The sequence below is a fragment of the Schistocerca serialis genome, chromosome 3 (genome assembly GCF_023864345.2).
Source record: "Schistocerca serialis cubense isolate TAMUIC-IGC-003099 chromosome 3, iqSchSeri2.2, whole genome shotgun sequence".
In the NCBI taxonomy this organism is placed as follows: domain Eukaryota; kingdom Metazoa; phylum Arthropoda; class Insecta; order Orthoptera; family Acrididae; genus Schistocerca; species Schistocerca serialis.
Genome location: NC_064640.1, coordinates 165164950 through 165183759, shown reverse-complemented (window position 1 = coordinate 165183759; position 18810 = coordinate 165164950). Strand labels below are relative to the sequence as shown.

The 18810-nt window shown below is 36.3% G+C and overlaps 1 protein-coding gene across 1 annotated transcript in view; it reads left to right on the top strand.

Annotated features, from left to right (window-relative positions):
• The window catches only part of LOC126469882 (E3 ubiquitin-protein ligase HERC2), an 846528-nt gene that overhangs the window by 812844 nt on the left and 14874 nt on the right, over positions 1-18810 (top strand). The window contains exons 81-83 of the mRNA XM_050097213.1: positions 760-923; positions 11580-11734; positions 11823-11912. Coding sequence (XP_049953170.1) covers positions 760-923; positions 11580-11734; positions 11823-11912 — 409 coding nt within the window. The remainder of the gene's footprint in view (positions 1-759; positions 924-11579; positions 11735-11822; positions 11913-18810) is intronic.

The window sequence follows — 18810 nt, the reverse complement described above, 5'->3', positions numbered from 1 at the left end:
GCAGTCCTTCCTTGGTTCACAGTTACTTTATCATTGCAGAGCACACAAGCTGAATTTAGTTATATGAACGGAGTGCTCAAACTCTTATATGTATCTTACCTGTTTTTCTTTCAGTATGGGGTTGATATTGTGTGTTAATAATATTCTTTCTGTTAATAATATTCTTTCATGTGCATGTAAGTGTGTCTTGGTTTATACATGCCAGAAATTTTATACTCTTGATGTTAAATGCTTTGAAGTCAAAGTCACAACAGCCAGCAACAAACTACTAGATTATTTTGAGCTCGCATGATATCACAGTCTCACTTTGAAGACATTGCACTAACCATTGGGAGACAATCATGTGCATGATTAATAACTCACTCACAGTTACATCAGTGTGTCAGTGAATGTAGAGAATTCATTTTATTGATCATTCAGTGATAGTGTCAACACAGTGAATGATATTTACTTTGCTACTGCTGCCCTCTCCATTTTTATCTGTGACATTTTCGTGTGAAATTATAGTGTGGAATATTGTAATGTCTTGAAGTGTAACATGATGATGCAGATACAACACCATCATTTCTCTCTTAGATTATGTTTGCATTCATACAAGTGTTGAATGATTTCCTTTGCTTGTTTATATATCAGGTGACCCAATAATTTGTGTTTCATTGTAACACAAGTTTGTATGGTGGATATGTAAGAGTAAGTTATAGAGAATCACAACCATTTTACTTGTTGATAATCTGAAAATACTATTCTTCTTTGTGGCAGATTACACGAATTTGATGAGCAGGTAAAGGCTGTCCGTGAAGGAATGGCAAAAGTAATTCCTGTTCCATTGTTGTCACTATTCAGTGGTTATGAGCTGGAAACTATGGTCTGTGGTTCTCCTGACATCCCTCTAACACTTCTGAAATCTGTAGCTACTTACAAAGGTAAACTCAAATAATACTATTATTATTTTATGTTCTGGTTTGTTTTCATCTTGGAATTTGTTGTATATGCTACTCATTTAATTTTTTTATTTGCAGTTATATTTGCATTTGCTGTAGCATGTAACCCATTGAGCATGAGAAGGCATGCTAAGATCTTACAGTTATTTCATGAAAGTTGAAGTGCAGAACTCTACTACTGCTTTTGCTTTCTGATAGCAACACTGCTGAGATCCATCCTCTGTTTATGCACTACTGTGATATCTCTAGACTACATCCATTAAATCTGCACTGTTACTCCACTGTTCCCTTTTATAAACTTACAATAGCTAGTGTCCCTGTGCATACCGTAGGACAGCTTTCATGCCCACGAACTACAACCAGAGACAAAATTTGGCATTATTCTACTTAATCAGACCAAGTATGTTGCTGTCATCTATGGTAATTTTGTGAGTTTGCTTATGATGATATTTGTGAAATAGCTGAAGGCTGTGGTGATAATGTCATGTTTAGGAGCTCTAGTTATTTTTATTTACAAGGGGAAATCGAGAAAAAATGTCCATTGTTTATTCCACTGTACAGATCTGGCTACAGAGAAAGTAAAGTAAACACTTCTTAAACCTCAAAAAAAAGTAGTAAAATTTTTAAATGAAGTGAGAGCAATTCCTCAAACAGACAGACATCTGACTTACAGGTGTTCTTTGTGGACCCACATTTTACAGACAAACTTATTACAAAACAGACTTGTTTATCATTGAGAGTAAACAAGCTGAAATATCAAGACAAAGATGGTCTCTGAACTTAGGAGCTGTTCCTTACTTATTTCCCCATTTACTGAAATAGCTATTCAAGATATTTTAAACTAAACTAATCTCCATCCAAACAGGCCTTAAAGGCCCAATGGTACCAATTGGTCGCCATCTCATCCTCAGCCCATGGGCATCACTCGATGCAGATATGGAGGGGCATGTGGTTAGCACACTATTCTCCTGGCCATTGTCAGTTTTCGTGACCAGAGACACTACTTTCCTATCAAGTAGCTCTTCAATTGGCCTCAATGGGCTGAGTGCACCCAAAATATTACACAAAAGAAAATTGACTATAAATCATTTGCAAAAGAAAAGTTGTGGTAGAGAAGATGGTAAACAAGAGGAAAGTGAGACTGAGTCAGGATTGGAAATCACAGTAGTTTCATTAAAAAGAACATTGAAGTGTAAGTACTGGAAGTTCTGTGATTACATAATAATCTGAGAACAGCCAATGTCAAAACCAGTCTAGGAAAGCTGCATGCAGATGTCCTAGTTCATTCAACACTCAGTAAGAAACATAAAATCATGGCTGATACAGTGTTAAAGAAATGTTAATTAAAAAATAATTAGGGAATTTGGTATGATAACTAGTTTTTTTTCTGGATAGCATACTTTTAAAGATTAAGTTGCCCAAAGGATACAGACATTGTTTGAAGTGTGGATTGTTGTCACTTCCTTCAGAAATACATTTCCAAATTTGGCAAAGGATCTCAAATGTCCATATGGAATTAATACACATATCATCCATCAGTAACAGACTATGTCAGTTTGCACATAGCACAGTATGTTTACATTCCTGTAAAACCTTCATTATCTTCCAGTGAAAACTGTGATTATAAACGTGAATATTCGTTGAGATTATACATAAGCCAAATGGGGACATTAGCCAGATATTCCGGACAAAATCAGAGAGACAGAGTTTGGGAATGGGAAGACATAATTTCACAGAAGCTCAAGCTGATTCACAATTTGTGCTGGTAATTCTGGAAAGCAAGTCAGCAAAGGAACATTTGATTTATCACATGTCAGGGTATGTGGTTAATCAAGCATGAAGAGTTACAAAATGCCCTAAGTTTGTGTGCCTTTCACTTATAAATTTGTCTGATATGCCGTAATGTTTGTTTACATCTATTAGAGGCTATGGCACCACTCCAGGAAATATATTGCTCACATCTCCATCAATAAGTGTCTTCCATTTTCTTATGCAGGTATAAAGTATTGTTAAGACAAATGTCCATGTCGACAGTTTGTGGAGCAACATAACTTTTTAAAATGTGTAAACAGGTTGGATCTTAATGTTGACACTTCCAACATACATTGCAGCAGAGATCAAGAGATGAATGTCATTCCTAAGCTGAATGTTAATTACGTGGGATGCCAGTTTTTGACAGGCATTAAACAAATTTGGAAGGAAATGAAATCCTCAGAAATGTTGAAGTCTGCCCAGAAACTAACTAGACTACCTGAAAACTGATGTCCACTCACACATTTTTTAATGTAATGACTAATTTATGTTCATGAATGTATGAGTCTGTGCATTGCAATTGCCATAGCAATGTGTACTTCTTTGTGTCACTAATGGAGCAACTGCAGTTTAGCAGCAAATGATCTACTAAAGGTTTTATGTTGCTTCTTAGTTGCAAAGTAGTTGTATAAGAGTCCCTCTATGTTTCTGAAAATAGGTGATTCAGGGACATTGTTCTGAGTGTTACAGCAGGTAATAGCTCCTCCTTGTGACGTGGTATTGTAATGTGTCTGTTTAAGCATTCTTCTAAAAGCACTGTAATTTTGATGACCTAAAATATATCTGTTTGTTCTACATGTATTAATATTACCCCCTTATCCCCGATGAATAATTATCCCTGGAGAACTCAACAGATTTGCTTCAAACATGGCAGGTAGGGAAAATGGTGTAAACTTACTTGTACAACACATGCCAACAAAACAACAAAATGTATTTTCTTCACCGGGTATTCCACTTGTAAAAGTGCAGCCCATGACATTCATCAGTCACTGTTACCATAGCATCCACTTTTATTGCAGCTTCAGAAATCAGTTATGTCTCAAGGGAAGGTTTGCATGTGAAACCTTAACTAAGATGTGTTCAAGAGGGGTTGTTGTTGTCGTTGTTGTTGTTGTTGTTGGTGGTGGTGGTGGTGGTGGTGGTGGTCTTCAGTGCAGAGACTGGTTTGATGCAGCTCTTCATGCTACCCTATCCTGTGCAAGCTGCTTCATCTCCAAGTACCTACTGCAACCTACATCCTTCTGAATCTGATTAGTGTGTGTCTATAATTTTTACCCTCCATGCTGCTCTCCAGTACAAAATTGGTGATCCCTTGATGCCTCAGAACATGTCCTGTCAACTGATCCCTTCTTCTAGTCAAGTTGTGCCACAAATTCCTCTTCTTCCCAATTCTATTCAGTACCTCTTCATTAGTTTTGTGGTCTATCCATCTAATCTTCATCATTCTTTTGTAGCACCACATTTCGAAAGCCTTTATTCTCTTCTTCTCTAAACTATTTATCGTCCATGTTTCTCTTCCATACATTGCTCCACTCCATACAAATACTTTCAGAAGAGATTTCATGACACTTAAATCTGTAGTTGGTGTTAACAAATTTCTCTTCTTCAGAAATGCTTGCCATTGCTAGTCTACATTTTATATCCTCCCTACTTCGACCATCATCAGTTATTTTGCTCCCCAAATAGCAAAACTCAACTACTATTCTAAGTGTATCATTTCCTAATCTAATTCCCTCAGCATCACCTGATTTAATTCGACTACAATCCATTATCCTTGTTTTGCTTTTGTTGATTTTCATCTTATATCCTCTCCATTCTGTTCGACTGCTCTTCCAAGTCCTTTTCTGTCTCTGACAGAATTACAATGTCATTGCCAAAGCTCAAAGTTTTTATTTCTTCTCCATGGATTTTAATACCTACTCCGAATTTTTCTTTTGTTTCCTTTCCTGTTAGCTCAATTTACTGATTGAATAACATCACGGATAGGCTACAACCCGGTCTCATTCCCTTCCCAACCACTGCTTCCCTTTCATGCCCCTCAACTCTTATAACTGCCATCTCGTTTCTATACAAATTGTAAATAGCCTTTTGTTCCTTGTATTTGACACTTACTACTTTCAGAATTTGAAAGAGAGTATTCCAGTCAACATTGTTGAAAGCTTCCTCTAAGTCTACAAATGCTAGAAACATAGGTTTTCCTTTCCTTAATCTATCTTCTAAGATAAGTGCTCTGTCAGACTCATCACACAGTATCATATCTCCCATTTCATCTTCATCTACGTCCTCTTTCATTTCCTTAATATTGCCCTCCAGTACATCGCCCTTGTATAGACCCTCTATATACTCCTTCCACCTTTCTGCTTTCCCTTCTTTGCTTTGAACTGGTTTTCCATCTCAGCTCTTGATATTCATGCAAGTGGTTCTCTTTTCTCCAAAGGTCTCCTTAATTTTCCTGTAGGTAGTATCTATCGTACCCCTAGTGATACATGCCTCTACATCCTTACATTTGGCCTCTAGCCATCCCTGCTTAGCCATTTTTCACTTCCTATTGATCTCATTTTTGAGACATTTGTTTTCCTTGTTGCTAGCTCCATTTACTGTATTTTTATATTCCCTCCTTTCACCAATCAAATTCAATATATCTTCTAAAAACAAAGATGTAGTGACTTACCAAATGAAAGTGCTGGCAGGTCGACAGGCACACAAACAAACACAAACATACACACAAAATTCAAGCTTTCGCAACAAACTGTTGCCTCATCAGGAAAGAGGGAAGGAGAGGGAAAGATGAAAGGATGTGGGTTTTAAGGGAGAGGGTAAGGAGTCATTCCAATCCCGGGAGCGGAAAGACTTACCTTAGGGGGAAAAAAGGATGGGTATACACTCGCGCGCACACACACACACACACACACACACACACACACACACACACACACACACACACACACATATCCATCCACACATATACAGACACAAGCAGACATATTTAAATATCTATCTGAAACCTGTTAGTATCTCCAGGGTTCTTCCATGTGTACATCCTTCTGTCATGATTCTTAAACCAAGTGTTAGATATGATTAAGTTGTTCTCTGTGCAAAATTCTACCAGGCAGCTTCCTCTTTCATTCCTTATCCCCATTCCATACTCACCTATGACTTTTCCTTCTCTTCCTTTTCCTACTATCAAATTCCAGTCCCCCATGACTATTAAATTTTCGTCTCCTCTCAGTATCTGAATGATTTCTTTTATCCCTACATACATTTCTTCAATCTCTTCGTCATCTGCAGAGCTAGTTGGCATATAAACTTGTACTACTGTGGTAGGCATGGGCTTTGTGTCTATCTTGCCTACAATAATGCAATCACTATGCTGTTTGTAGTAGCTTACCCGCACTCCTATTTTTTTATTCATTGTTAAACCTATTCCTGCATTACCCCAATTTGATTTTGTATTTATAACTCTGTATTCACCTGACCAAAAGTCTTGTTCCTCCTGCTATCGACTAACATTAACCTATCCATTTCCCTGTTAAGGAATCTGACATTCCATGCTCTGATCTGTAGAACACCAGTTTTGTTTCTCCTGATAATAACGTCCTCCTGAGGGGTTACATTATTGAATTTTATGACAGTGATTCGTCCTTGAGAGACATTGCAAAACATGCAAATCATGCAAATGTGATAGCTGTATCATTTTCGAACCAGTGTGTGAGGGAAGATACACACTATCAGTGGGATTCCTTAAGAAAATCAAGGTAATGCAGACCCATAAGTTACTAGATTATTGACCAATGGACTCTAAATCAGCCTTCTGTCCACATTTTCAGATATGTGAAGGGCAATGGGACCACAATAACTAGTCTCATGTCCTAACAACAATATGAAAAGGAATTATTTCTACCCACTAAATAAAGGAGGTGTGGAGTTACAGACAAGCACATCGAAAGAAGACTGCTAGATATTATTAGTTATCAGACTAAGTCCTTCATCAGACATAGATAAAACAAGGGGACACACATTCAAACCTGCACAACTCTCGCACATGTCCAGTGCCATCTCTGCGCACTCGGGTCCAACTGCAACTGCATCTGAGGTTAGCAGTGATCTTTGCTAGGGTGGATATTGGCAATATGAAAGAGATAGATTCAGAGTCTTTATTAGTCATTGAGCATTATTACATGCAATGGACTTCATCAGTTCACTTAACCTATTATTTTATAAAATACATTTTTACATATTTAAGTTGATATTGGGCATTTCTAAAAATTCTTCTAATGAATAGAATGGGTTAGTTGACAAGAAGTTGTGTAACTTTTCATTTACTGCGATTGGCGTGCTTGAGGCATTTTTAGACAATTTGTTATATAATTTTATTGCCATGTAATTATGACTGTTAGCTTTTGCTAATCTATTTTTTGGAAGGAGCAGAGAAGTACAGATTCTTGTATTCTTGCCATGCCTTTGATTCGTTACAGCCAAATTTGGTTGTTCAGCTAGTATATAGTTAACACTATCAAGAACATATAGATTAATAACTGTTAATATTCTATATTTAATGAACAGTAGTTTACAACGTGTCCTGTTATCTACCTTTCCCATTACTCACATTGCTTTCTTCTGGATCAATAGAATTTCACTTATTACTTTACTAATACTTTAAAGCAGATTTAAAATGAATCAAAAAAAAAAAAGTTCACTGTCCACACATATTCAAATGTCACACACCACATCTGCCTCTTCAGCAGATATATAACTCTTGACAGTTTAACCACTATTTGTTCAACATGAGAGTTCCATGTTAATAAGTCAAATATGATATGTAAAAATTTTGCATTTTGTTTTTCTACTTGGACAATCTTTGATAGACAACTACATATTCTGGATCTCTTTCTCATTTAATAGTAGACCATTCACATTAAACCATGATACTGCATTTTTTTTTGCCACATTCATACTACTAACAAGGTTATCAAATACACGGTTTATTGACAGAAAAGTTGTTTCTTCTGCATACATATTTGTCTTTATGTCTATATTTCCCGGTAAGTCATTTATATGTACAAGGAATAGAAGTGGTCCTAATTTTGATCTCTTTTGCACTCCATGTTGAGCCTCAAGCGTGTTAGATGACTTCCTTTTATTAATTATTATTATTCCTTTTATTAAGGTATATTTGATGAGTTTTAAACTTTTGTCACATATTCCATTGTACTCAAGTTTAGAGAGCAAGACAGAGTGGTCAACGTAGTCAAAGGCCACAGATCACATAATCTTACCTTTACGTAAGCATGGTCCTCAAATGCTGCTAAAATATCTCTCACTAAGAGTTCTGTGGCATTTATAGTTGACTTTCTTTTCTTTTCTGTAACCAAACTGTGATGTACTTAACATATCATTAAGTTCTTGGTACTGATACATCTGCTGATATATTATGTCTTCAAAGATTGTGACTAATACTGGAATTAGTGAAACTGGCCTGTAATTTGCTATATCAGATTTGTACCCTTCTGAAAGACTGGAGTCACCATGGATAGTTTGAAAGGATCAGGAAAAGCCCCTTCTATGAGACACAAGTTCATAGAATGTATTACTGGTGCTGCAATGTAATGTATTATTTCTTTCAGTAGATTGTTTTCTGTATTAAAAATATCTTTACTGTATGGCTTTTTCATATCTTTGACAATTTTAAGAACTTTCTCTTGACATACCTCTTTGAAGTGTTTCAATCAAGGTCCAGTCTGTGTATGATTTAGGTTTGTGCTGTTAAGATAATCTATACATATTATATTAGGTTTACTGATCAACTTTTTGATTTCGTCAGAACAGCTTACAAAATATTTGTTGAACATATCTGCTGGTACTGGAACTGTCTTATCGTAATTTCTGATTTCACCTTTAACAGTATTAATTACTGACCAGACTGTTTTTCACTAGCTTTACTATTTTTATGAGATTAGTGTTTAGCCAATTGTAGCTCTTTCTTATACAGTTTCTTAGTGGTTATTTTGAGGTCCTTAATTTCATTAGAATTATTTACTTTGCCAAGGTGCTTTAACAGCAGTACTTATTTTTTAAATTCTTCAACTCTTTGGTTACCACAATTTACCCTTTCTTGTTTTATGATATTTCTTTGGAACAAGATGAGCTTTTAACATATCTATTAAGTAGTAGTGAAATATTTCATAAACTGTTTGGACATTGGAATCACATCTTTGAAATAATTTACCCCACTTAGTTATGCTCAGCTTGTGTGTTATGCTCAGCTTTTGTGTTAGTTTTCTGAAATTGGTTTTTGTTAGTATTAAGGTATTCGATTTTGGTAACTTTTGTACAGCCTTGTTCCAATCCCCTTTTATAAAATGTCTTAACCTTACTGTTAATATGGAGTGGTCGGAAAAATCAAATTTCTTTGTGCTGGTGAAGTACATCTCACAAACTCAGTTGACAAAAGCATTATCTAAGCATGCTTTCAGTCTTGTTGGTTCTGAATTTATATGACGGAAGTTGTGCTCCCTTAGCATATTCAGTAACCTATTTACACCGGATTTGTTACATGTTACATCTGAGCTTGACTTAAAGTCTCCCCCAATTGTAGTTACATATTGTTTCCACTTTGTTATGTAACAGAGTACACTGTCTAAATTATCTAAAAATGTTTTTCGTCTGAGCTAGGAGAATGGTAAATACATACTAAGATAAGTTTCATTACATCATGCATGATTCCAGTAATCTCAAAGTGTTTCTCTACACATGAGCCACTAAGATCAAGTGCCCTTAACTCTGTTTTATTTGAAACATAGAAAACAGTACCACCATTATGGTACTGAGATCTGCAAAAACTGTTTCCATGTTTATAAAATCTTCTGGTACATTTTATTTGTCGTGGTTTAAGCCAATGTTCAGATAAACATAGAAAAAACTACTTTTTTGTAGCAATGACTCCTCCAGTATTTCAACTTTATTTTCAAGACCCTGAATGTTTAAAAATAAGATGTTACTGTGACTTAACAGTGAGTTGGCAGCCTGATTTTTCACATTTTTATGTTCTTCCTGGCTTGAAACCATAAAAAATTATCATTGAGTGACACAGATGTATTTTCCCTTTGGCTCCTCCTTAAGCTCTTCTGTACTGCTGCTCCAGCTGTTGTTGGTTCTGCTACTGCTACTGTTGTTGTTGTTGATGTTGATGCTGCTGCTTCTGATAATGATAATGATGATGATGATTGTGCTGCTGCTGTTTCACTTATTTCTGGTGTTTGCTCTTCTACAACCATTGTGCTTTTCTGTGAGCTGCTTGCATTTGGGTTGTTCACTTGCATTGACAAAACCTCATGTTTGTCTTGGAGAGGTGTAGCTTCACTGACAGCAGATTTCTCATTTGAGTCTCCAGGTAACCCACTCTTCTTGTCCATGAGAGGTATGACTCCTACATCATCACACTGCACATTTGAGATTTTATTTACTACATCTAAAATTTTTGTTACTATAATGTTGTTTCCAAGTATATTTAGATGAAAACTGTGTGCTGTGTGGAATCTTTTCCCCAAATTGCTAATGTTCACAAATGTTACGTTTTCAAACTGCCTGCAAATATTTTTCATCTTTCAATTTCTTTGTTTGTAAACAGGGCCATTCTCTTAAGTTGTAACAATGTGAAACTGCAAAAACAATAACGTTTGTTCCTCTCAGCTCACACGATTTTCTTTTTAACAAGATTTAGGGATCCTTTTTTCCATTCCTTGTGACATTGTTTGATCCTGCCAGGAAGATGGAAAAGTGCTTTCTGCTCAGTGAGGAAATTTTTTCCTGACTCATTGATGTAGCAGCACTATATTTTGCTCTTGGCTTTACTATGCAATTAAAATTCTGTCTGCTTGTCCACCAAAATTCAGTGGCTATACTTTGCCCTTGGCTGTCTGCATACAGTTCAATTTTACATGTATTTGCTGCTTGGAGCTTACCGATTTTCTGCCCACCTTTGCTTTGTGCAATGCCTTATTTGGCACTATTTATTTTCTCTTTTTTGTTAACATAAGTCGATAATGTCTCAGGTGAATAGCTTATCGGTGGCAAATTTTTTGAGAGCAATTTCGCCTATGATCTTTTACTTAAGTACAGCTGAAATATTCCATGTTGTACCTCATTCATGAAGTCACTTTGTTTTCCACATGGTACACTCGAACTGTTAACAACATTATCACAATCCATAGTAGAAAGAGCTTGAAAGTGATTTTCTGTTTGCTTCACAATGTTGTATACCCTGCATTATCTGTTTGCATCTTTTGAACTTTACTTCCATTCAACTCTCCGAGAAAACTGAACTTTCACGCCTCTATTTTGTTGTGTTCAGTACACTTTTTTCTTCTGTAAGTTTCTTGAAATCCATCATCAATGAACTGATGTTAAATTGTACACTAGACATGTGTTCTTTGTGCTTTGTTATTTCATTCTTACAGCTTTCATAGTTTTTCTTTTTGACTACATAATTGACATTATTTTGTGGAGCCACACATTGAATTTTTACACTAACCACCATATGAGGCAATATAACTGAAAATTGGAACTTTATGACTATTCCTTCATAGAAACAGCAGTTAGGATAGGTATCTGTTATGCATAATGCAAACCCACTTCATAATCACCGCCCTACAGTTCCATCAACTTTGTGTAATCTACCTAATATTTTGTTTGCCTATTTCAATGCATAAATAGACTGAAGAAAATTTGAATTTGAGAATTATTTGCATTGTCTGTGTCTCACATATTAAATAAAATATGCAAGGACTTTGTATACATGTCATATATGTTTATTTTTTTCTCCATCAGGTGAAGATGCTAATTCACTACTGATACAGTGGTTCTGGGAGGTTATGGAAGAATTCACGAATCAAGAACGCTCTCTTTTCTTACGTTTTGTTTGGGGTAGGACGAGGCTTCCTCGAACAATTGCTGATTTCAGAGGACGAGATTTTGTGCTACAGGTCTGTGTTCACACATTTGGCTACAGATCTGGATATTTCTGTTGTCTCAGTTATATTGTTTTACATTCCATATGTCTGTCTGTTTCAGGTTCTGGATAAATATAATCCACCAGACCATTTTCTGCCAGAAAGCTACACCTGTTTCTTTCTGTTGAAAATGCCTCGATACTCATGTAAGGTATGTTGTTTTTTCAGATCAGTACTGCTTTCCTTACTTCATTTCTCTTATATTTCATTGCCTCATGAAGTTATCTACCACTGCCACTTAATATTACACCAAAAATAAAATAACATTGTGGGTTAGGCATGGTATTTAATGTTTTGTTTAAGTGACAACCTAGAGTCATTAAGTAATTGAAAAATTGTTTTTTTACCATCAGCTGTTTATTTTAAAACTGGTTTTGGTCATAAACCATCTACACATGACATCTTTCAACATTGAAAATGAAAACATGTTATATACCCAAAAATAATATAACCTAAACTATAATGTTGATATGATGTACATATAAATACTTACAAGGTGAAGCCAGATAGATAAAATCATATTTCATGTTCCTTTTAGACTGATACAGCCTCAAACCTGCCATAGTATGAATCCACAATCAGTAATCAAATACAGCACTTACAGTAGTAACAAACATTAAAGGGACAAAAAATCATAAAAAAAGGAAGATTTGGCTTAACGACCCGTTGACATTGAGGTTATTAGAGATGGAGCACAAGTTGGGACTGTCTCGAGGATGGGGAAGGAAATCGGCCATGCCTTTTCAAAGAAACCATCCTGGCATTTGCTTGGAGCAATTTAGGAAAATCATGAAAAACCTAAATCTAGATGGCTGGAAGCGGGTTTTGAACCATTGTCCTCCCAACTGTGAGTCAGAGTGCTAACCACTGCAGCATATAACTGGGTTAAAAAAAATAAAAATAAAAAGGAGGAGGAGGAACATACACACATGAAACAAGCAAAGACAATCTTCTATAGCATACCATCACAGATGCTAATGCCTGTGATACGAGGGTAATCCCAAAAGTAAGGTCTCCTATTTTTTATAAGTACAGAACTCTGTTTGTGTGGTAGTTGGTCACATTGTTATGAAGAATGCTTCATGCACTATGTGTAAACATGCGCACGCTACGCTGAGGTGCTTAGTCTTGGCTTGGCAGCCGTTGATAATGGAGCTCCCATTGGATGTTACCGCCAAGTGTGAATTGCGCGCATTTGTTCAGTTTCTGAACACAAAGGGCACTGCGCTGATTGAAATCCATCGCCAACTAATGGAAGTGTATGGTGAGTCATGCATGGATGTCAAAAATGTTCGTAAGTGGTGTAGAGAGTTTGCAGCTGGTTGGACCGAAATTCACGGTGAAAAAAGGAGTGGGAGACCATCAGTTTCTGAGGAGACAGTGTTGAAAGTTGAGCAAAGCCTGCATGAAGATCAGCGGATCACCCTGGATGATCTCTGCGTGTTGGTTCCTGAGGTTTCCCGAAGCACCGCTCACAGAATTTTATTGGAAACATTGAAATACCGGAAGGTGTGAGCAAGATGGGTGCCACGCGTGCTGACTGAGGACCACGTGCGGCAACGAGTTGATGCTTCCCATGCATTTCTTCACCGCCTTACAGCTGAACAGGACAACTTTCTGACTCAGTTGTCACAGGTGATGAAACCTGGGCAGACCACTTTACACCTGAGACCAAGCAACAATAATGCAAGTGGCGACATCCTTATTTGCCAAAGCAGAAATTCAAACAAGCACAGTCTGCCGGTAAAGTCATGACAACAGTTTTTTGAGGTCTGAAAGGGGTATTGCTGGTCAGCTTTATGCCCACTGGGAACACAATTAAAGCTGACAGGTACTGTGAGACTCTGAAAAAACTCAAATGGGCAATTCAGAACCGGAGAAGAGGAATGTTGAGCAATGGCATACACATTCTCCATGACAACACTTGCCAACACATCACTTGGCAAACCATTTCTCTCCTGCAACAGTTTCAGTGGAAGATAATCACCCACCCACCACCACCCTATAGTCCTGACTTGGCACCCAGTGACTATCACCTGTTCCCTAAGTTAAAAGAACATTTGGCCAGAAGCAATTCAGCTTCAGCAACGAGGTGAAAGGAGAGGTTCATAACTTTCTGAACAGCATGGCAGCAAGCTAGTATGACATGGGCATACGAATACTGCCACAGCGTCTACAAAAATGCATCGACAGAAATGGTGATTATGTCAAAAAATAGCTAAATGTTCAAGCTCTAAACTGATGTAAATCATTGTAGAAATAAACAGGTCTATGTACTTATAAAAAAATAGGAGACCTTACTTTTGGGATTACCCTCGTACATCTGCAGGCAGTAATAGTGTAACTTTTTAACAGAGAACTTTGTATCAAATGCAAAGGGCTAAGTAGAATATTTCTACAGACCATGTTTGGTAAGATAACTAGAGAACTAGTTATAATAAAAAGTTATCAGTGCTGACATTACTACATAACAAGAAAATGTAAAACCAAACAATGGAAACTCCAGGTAGGAATATAAACAATGTAGGAAAAGATATATTGCTACTTACTGTAAAAAAGAAAAAAGACACATCTAGTTGCAGACAGGCATTATCAAAAAAATTATGGCCCAAGATGCTGGAGTTGGCAGTTGTGTGTGTGTGTGTGTGTGTGTGTGTGTGTGTGTGTGTGTGTGTGTGTGTACTGATGAAGGCTGCTGTGGGTGAAAGCGCACGTGTCTTTTAATTGTGCCTGTCTGCAACATGATGTGTCTTCTTTATGGTAAGTAGCATTCTATGTTTTCCTGAAAATGAGAAACCATTGTAATAGTAGAACTGAATAATCCTACAAGTATCACTTTACATACATCATATTCAGCATGCAAAATGATTAGTACTGAAGCAACAGTGAACTGCACAATGTGAATACATTGTGTTCTAGGTAGTGACTGAGCCTTTATAAACAAACTCTATAAACAAAGTCATGTTATACAGGCATTAAATAAAAATCCACATAGTTTCTTATATGCCAGTACAGCATGATTAAAATAACTAAGATGATTTAGTCCGTGGTTCTGTGTAATATGTGATTGTCACTTGAAGGTACTCAGACCAGACCAGGCAAGTCAAGGTATATGTACATACAAAATTAAAGAAGACAGTAGGTGCAAAAGTTCATAATTCAAAAGTCACAGTCATATTAACAGAAGATAATAGCATAGGAAAGCATATCAGTTGATAAGGTAGGGATACAGTGTGAATATATATGTAGACCTCGGACTACACACCATTCCTTACTGACAGTATAGGTGCACAATCGTCAAGAAGTAGTCTGTTAAAAATTATCTGTATTTAAGATGTAAATCTAAAACTGCTTAAGACCTCAGTCTTACAAATCCAGTTGTATCTCAACAGGATTGCCCATAGTGTCAAATAACGTCCAATCTAAATTTACGTAGCAGCTATAAAGTAGTGAACATCACTAATTATATAGGACATTAACAACTATTAGAACTACATGTAGAGTGCAAACTTCTGGTATAAGTTACTTGAATACTAGTGACTATACAAATTTCATTATATAAGAACTACACACACAATAATGGTCTACAAAAAGTAACAATCATGGAGAAATAATCCTGAGCATTGTCTTATATCACATATTGTTAAAAAACTTACAATCTTAAACATAAGTCTACTGTAGTGGGCAAAAGTTACATACGATCTGGAGATATATTCAGAGAAAAGTAGTAATTATAAATCTCAGAGGACAAGAGCACATAAACATGACAAGAATTACACTGGATGAAAAATGACAATTTGTACACAATCAAAGATGCAAGGTCAAACAGAGAAGTACTACTAAATATAAATGATTAAGATAAATATGTAACCAGTGGGAAGCAGTTGTATCATTTGTTCAGTAAAAAAAATTATACTTGAAGGTCATGCATTTGTAAGTCTGTAAAAATCATTAAAATCATGTATAAAATAAAAGCATATGTGTACCTCACTGGATGTGTTCACATTGTTAAAACACAGGAGGCTTAAGTAGCATATCAGTACAACACTATGATAATTGAGTTTCAGGCTATCGTTTAAAAATAAGAGTTGGGGAGGGACGGGGGGAGCCGGGGTTGTGGGTTCTGAAATTGGTAAGTAATTATAAAATATCAGTAAAGTTTTCCAGGAAATTCTTGTTTTTTAAAAATCTTTTTGTTCATGTAGTATATTATGTGAATATTGTTTAAAATTGCAAAAAAAATCCAGTTTCTTCGAGCATATTCATCCCTTATCTGTTATTAGTTCTATGTAACAACATCATGTTATCCCCAGTGTTACCTACACACACACACACACACACACACACACACACACACACACACACACACACACACACACAATTTTTCACAAATTCCTGGAAATTTCGGTGTAGGGTCTTTATCTATTCTAGAACTATTGTTGTCTCTAAAAAATTGTATGGTGTTTTTGTTGTAGTCACTGATTTACATCACTACCACAGAACTGCTTTTATCAGCTTTAAGAAGAAGGGTATCATCAGTGCTTCATTTTTGTTTGTTCATTTATTTATTTTACACGAGTAGTTCCGTAGGACCAAACTGAAGAGCAAATCTCCAAGATCATGGAACATGTCAGTACATTAAATTACAACATACAAGTAATAACAGATAAAATAAAATGTTTATGAACTCAAAAAAGACAAGCCATAAGTCTGTGTAAACACAATCAGCAATATAACACAGGAATTGGCTTAATTTTTCAAGGAACTCTTCAACAGAATAGAAGGAGTGATCCATGAGGAAACTCTTCAGTTTCGATTTGAAAGCATTTGGATTGCTCCTAAGATTTTTGAATTCTTGTCATAGCTTATCAAAAATGGATGCAGCAGCAGTATACTGCACACCTTTCTACTCAAGAGTCAAGGAAGTCCGATCCAAATGCAGATTGGATTTCTGCCTAGTATTAACTGAGTGAAAGCTGCTAATTCTTGGGAATAATCTGATATCATTGACAAGAAATAACAGTAAAGAATATATATATTGAGGGGCCAGTGTCAGAATACCCAGACTAATGAACAGGAGTCGACAAGAAGTTCGGAAACACACCCCTTATTGCCCGAACTGCCCATTTCTGAGCCAACAATATCCTTTGAGAATGAGAAGAGTTACTCCAAAATATAATACCATACATCATAAATGAGTGAAAATAAGCAAAGTAGACTACTTTTCGTGTTGACCTGTCATTTACTTCAGATACCGTTTGATTAGTAAAAATGCCAGCATTAAGTCTTTGGACAAGATACTGAACATGGGCTTTGTGTGACAGTTTACTATCTATCTGAACACCTAGAAATTTGAATTGTTCAGTTTCACTAATCATCTTCCCACTCTGTGAAATTAAAACATTGTGTTTTGTTGATTTGTGTGTTAGAAACTGTAAAAACTGGGTCTTACTGTGATTTAGCATTAGTTATTTTCTACAGGCCATGGACTTAAGTCATGAAATGCACTATTTGAAACAGTGTCATTGTTGCAGACAACATCAGAATCACCTGTTACACTAGATGGCATATCATTTATGTAAATAAGGAACAGGAGTGGCCCCAGCACTGATCCCTGGGGCACCCCCTCATTTGACACTGTGCCCCACTCAGACTTCACATCATAGTCATTCTCAATGCTGTGAGTAATGACTTTTCCATTGTCTGTTGTTAAAGTAAGAGGTGAACCAATTGTGAGCCACTCCATCATATCCATGAGAGTCCTTAGTCTTCAGTGATTTAATTATTGACTCAATCTCTCCCCTTGTCAGTATCACAGAGGAGTATTTCAGGCATCATAGGCATTTTTCAAGGGATTTATATGATTCCCTGTATAAACTAAGGTTTTATTTGATTCACCAGCAATGCTCAGAAAGTGATTGTTAAATAGTGTACATATATCTGACTTGCCAGTAACAGAAATATTTTTACTATGAACTGACTTTATATCATTGACCTTGTGCTGCCAACCACACACTTCCTTCATGACTGACCATATGGTTTTAATTTTATCCTGTGATTTAGCTATTTTATTTGCGTACCACATACTCTTTGCCTTCCGAATAACATTTTTAAGCTTCTTACAATTCTGTTTATAATGGGCTACTGTAGCTTGATTGTGATTACTTCTAACATTTTGATATAATTACCACTTTGTTCTACACAATACCCTTATCCTACTAGTCAACCACCCAGGCTGCCTTTACTGCTAGCACATTCTGATGGAAAGCAACCTTCAAAGAGCATGAGAAATGTGTTAAGGAAAGCATTATATTTGTTATCCATGTTATCAGCACTATGAACATCATGCCGCTCTTGTTCCTTAACAAAGGTTTAAAAACTCTCTATTCCTGTTGGATTAGCTTTTCTACATAGTTTGTAATTATATGCGAGATTTGTTTGAGAACAAAAGTCTTTAAAGCTAAAATTTGTGCATGTGGTCTGAAAGGCCCATTCACCCTTTTAGTAACAGAATGCTGATCTATTAATGAAGAATGAATGAAAATATTGTCTATGGCTGTGCTACTTTTCCCCTGCACCTTGGATGGAAAAAACACAATCTGCATCAAGCATATGAATTTAGGAGATCTACCAACTTCCTTTCTCATGCACAAACACATACAAAATTAATATTGAAGTCATGAAATATAACTAATTTTTGGTACTTCCTATAAAATGAACAAAAAACCCTCACTAGCTTTAGCAGAAATGCTCTGAAGTCAGAATTAAGGGACCTATAAACAACAACAATTGGCAGTTTAGTTTCACCAAATTCAACTGCCCCTGCATAACATTCAAATACCCGTTCAGTGCAGTGCCAAGATCCGTCTACGGACTCAAATGGAATACTGCTTTTTATGTACATGGCCACTCCCGCACTTCACAAAGAGCTCGAAAAACAGCCAGCTAATCTCTATACTGGTAAAGGAAGCCTCTGAATTGTTTAACTGATTGTATTTGTGTTAGGTCATTATTACTAGATCCTTTAATGCTGTTTTGTGTATACTCGT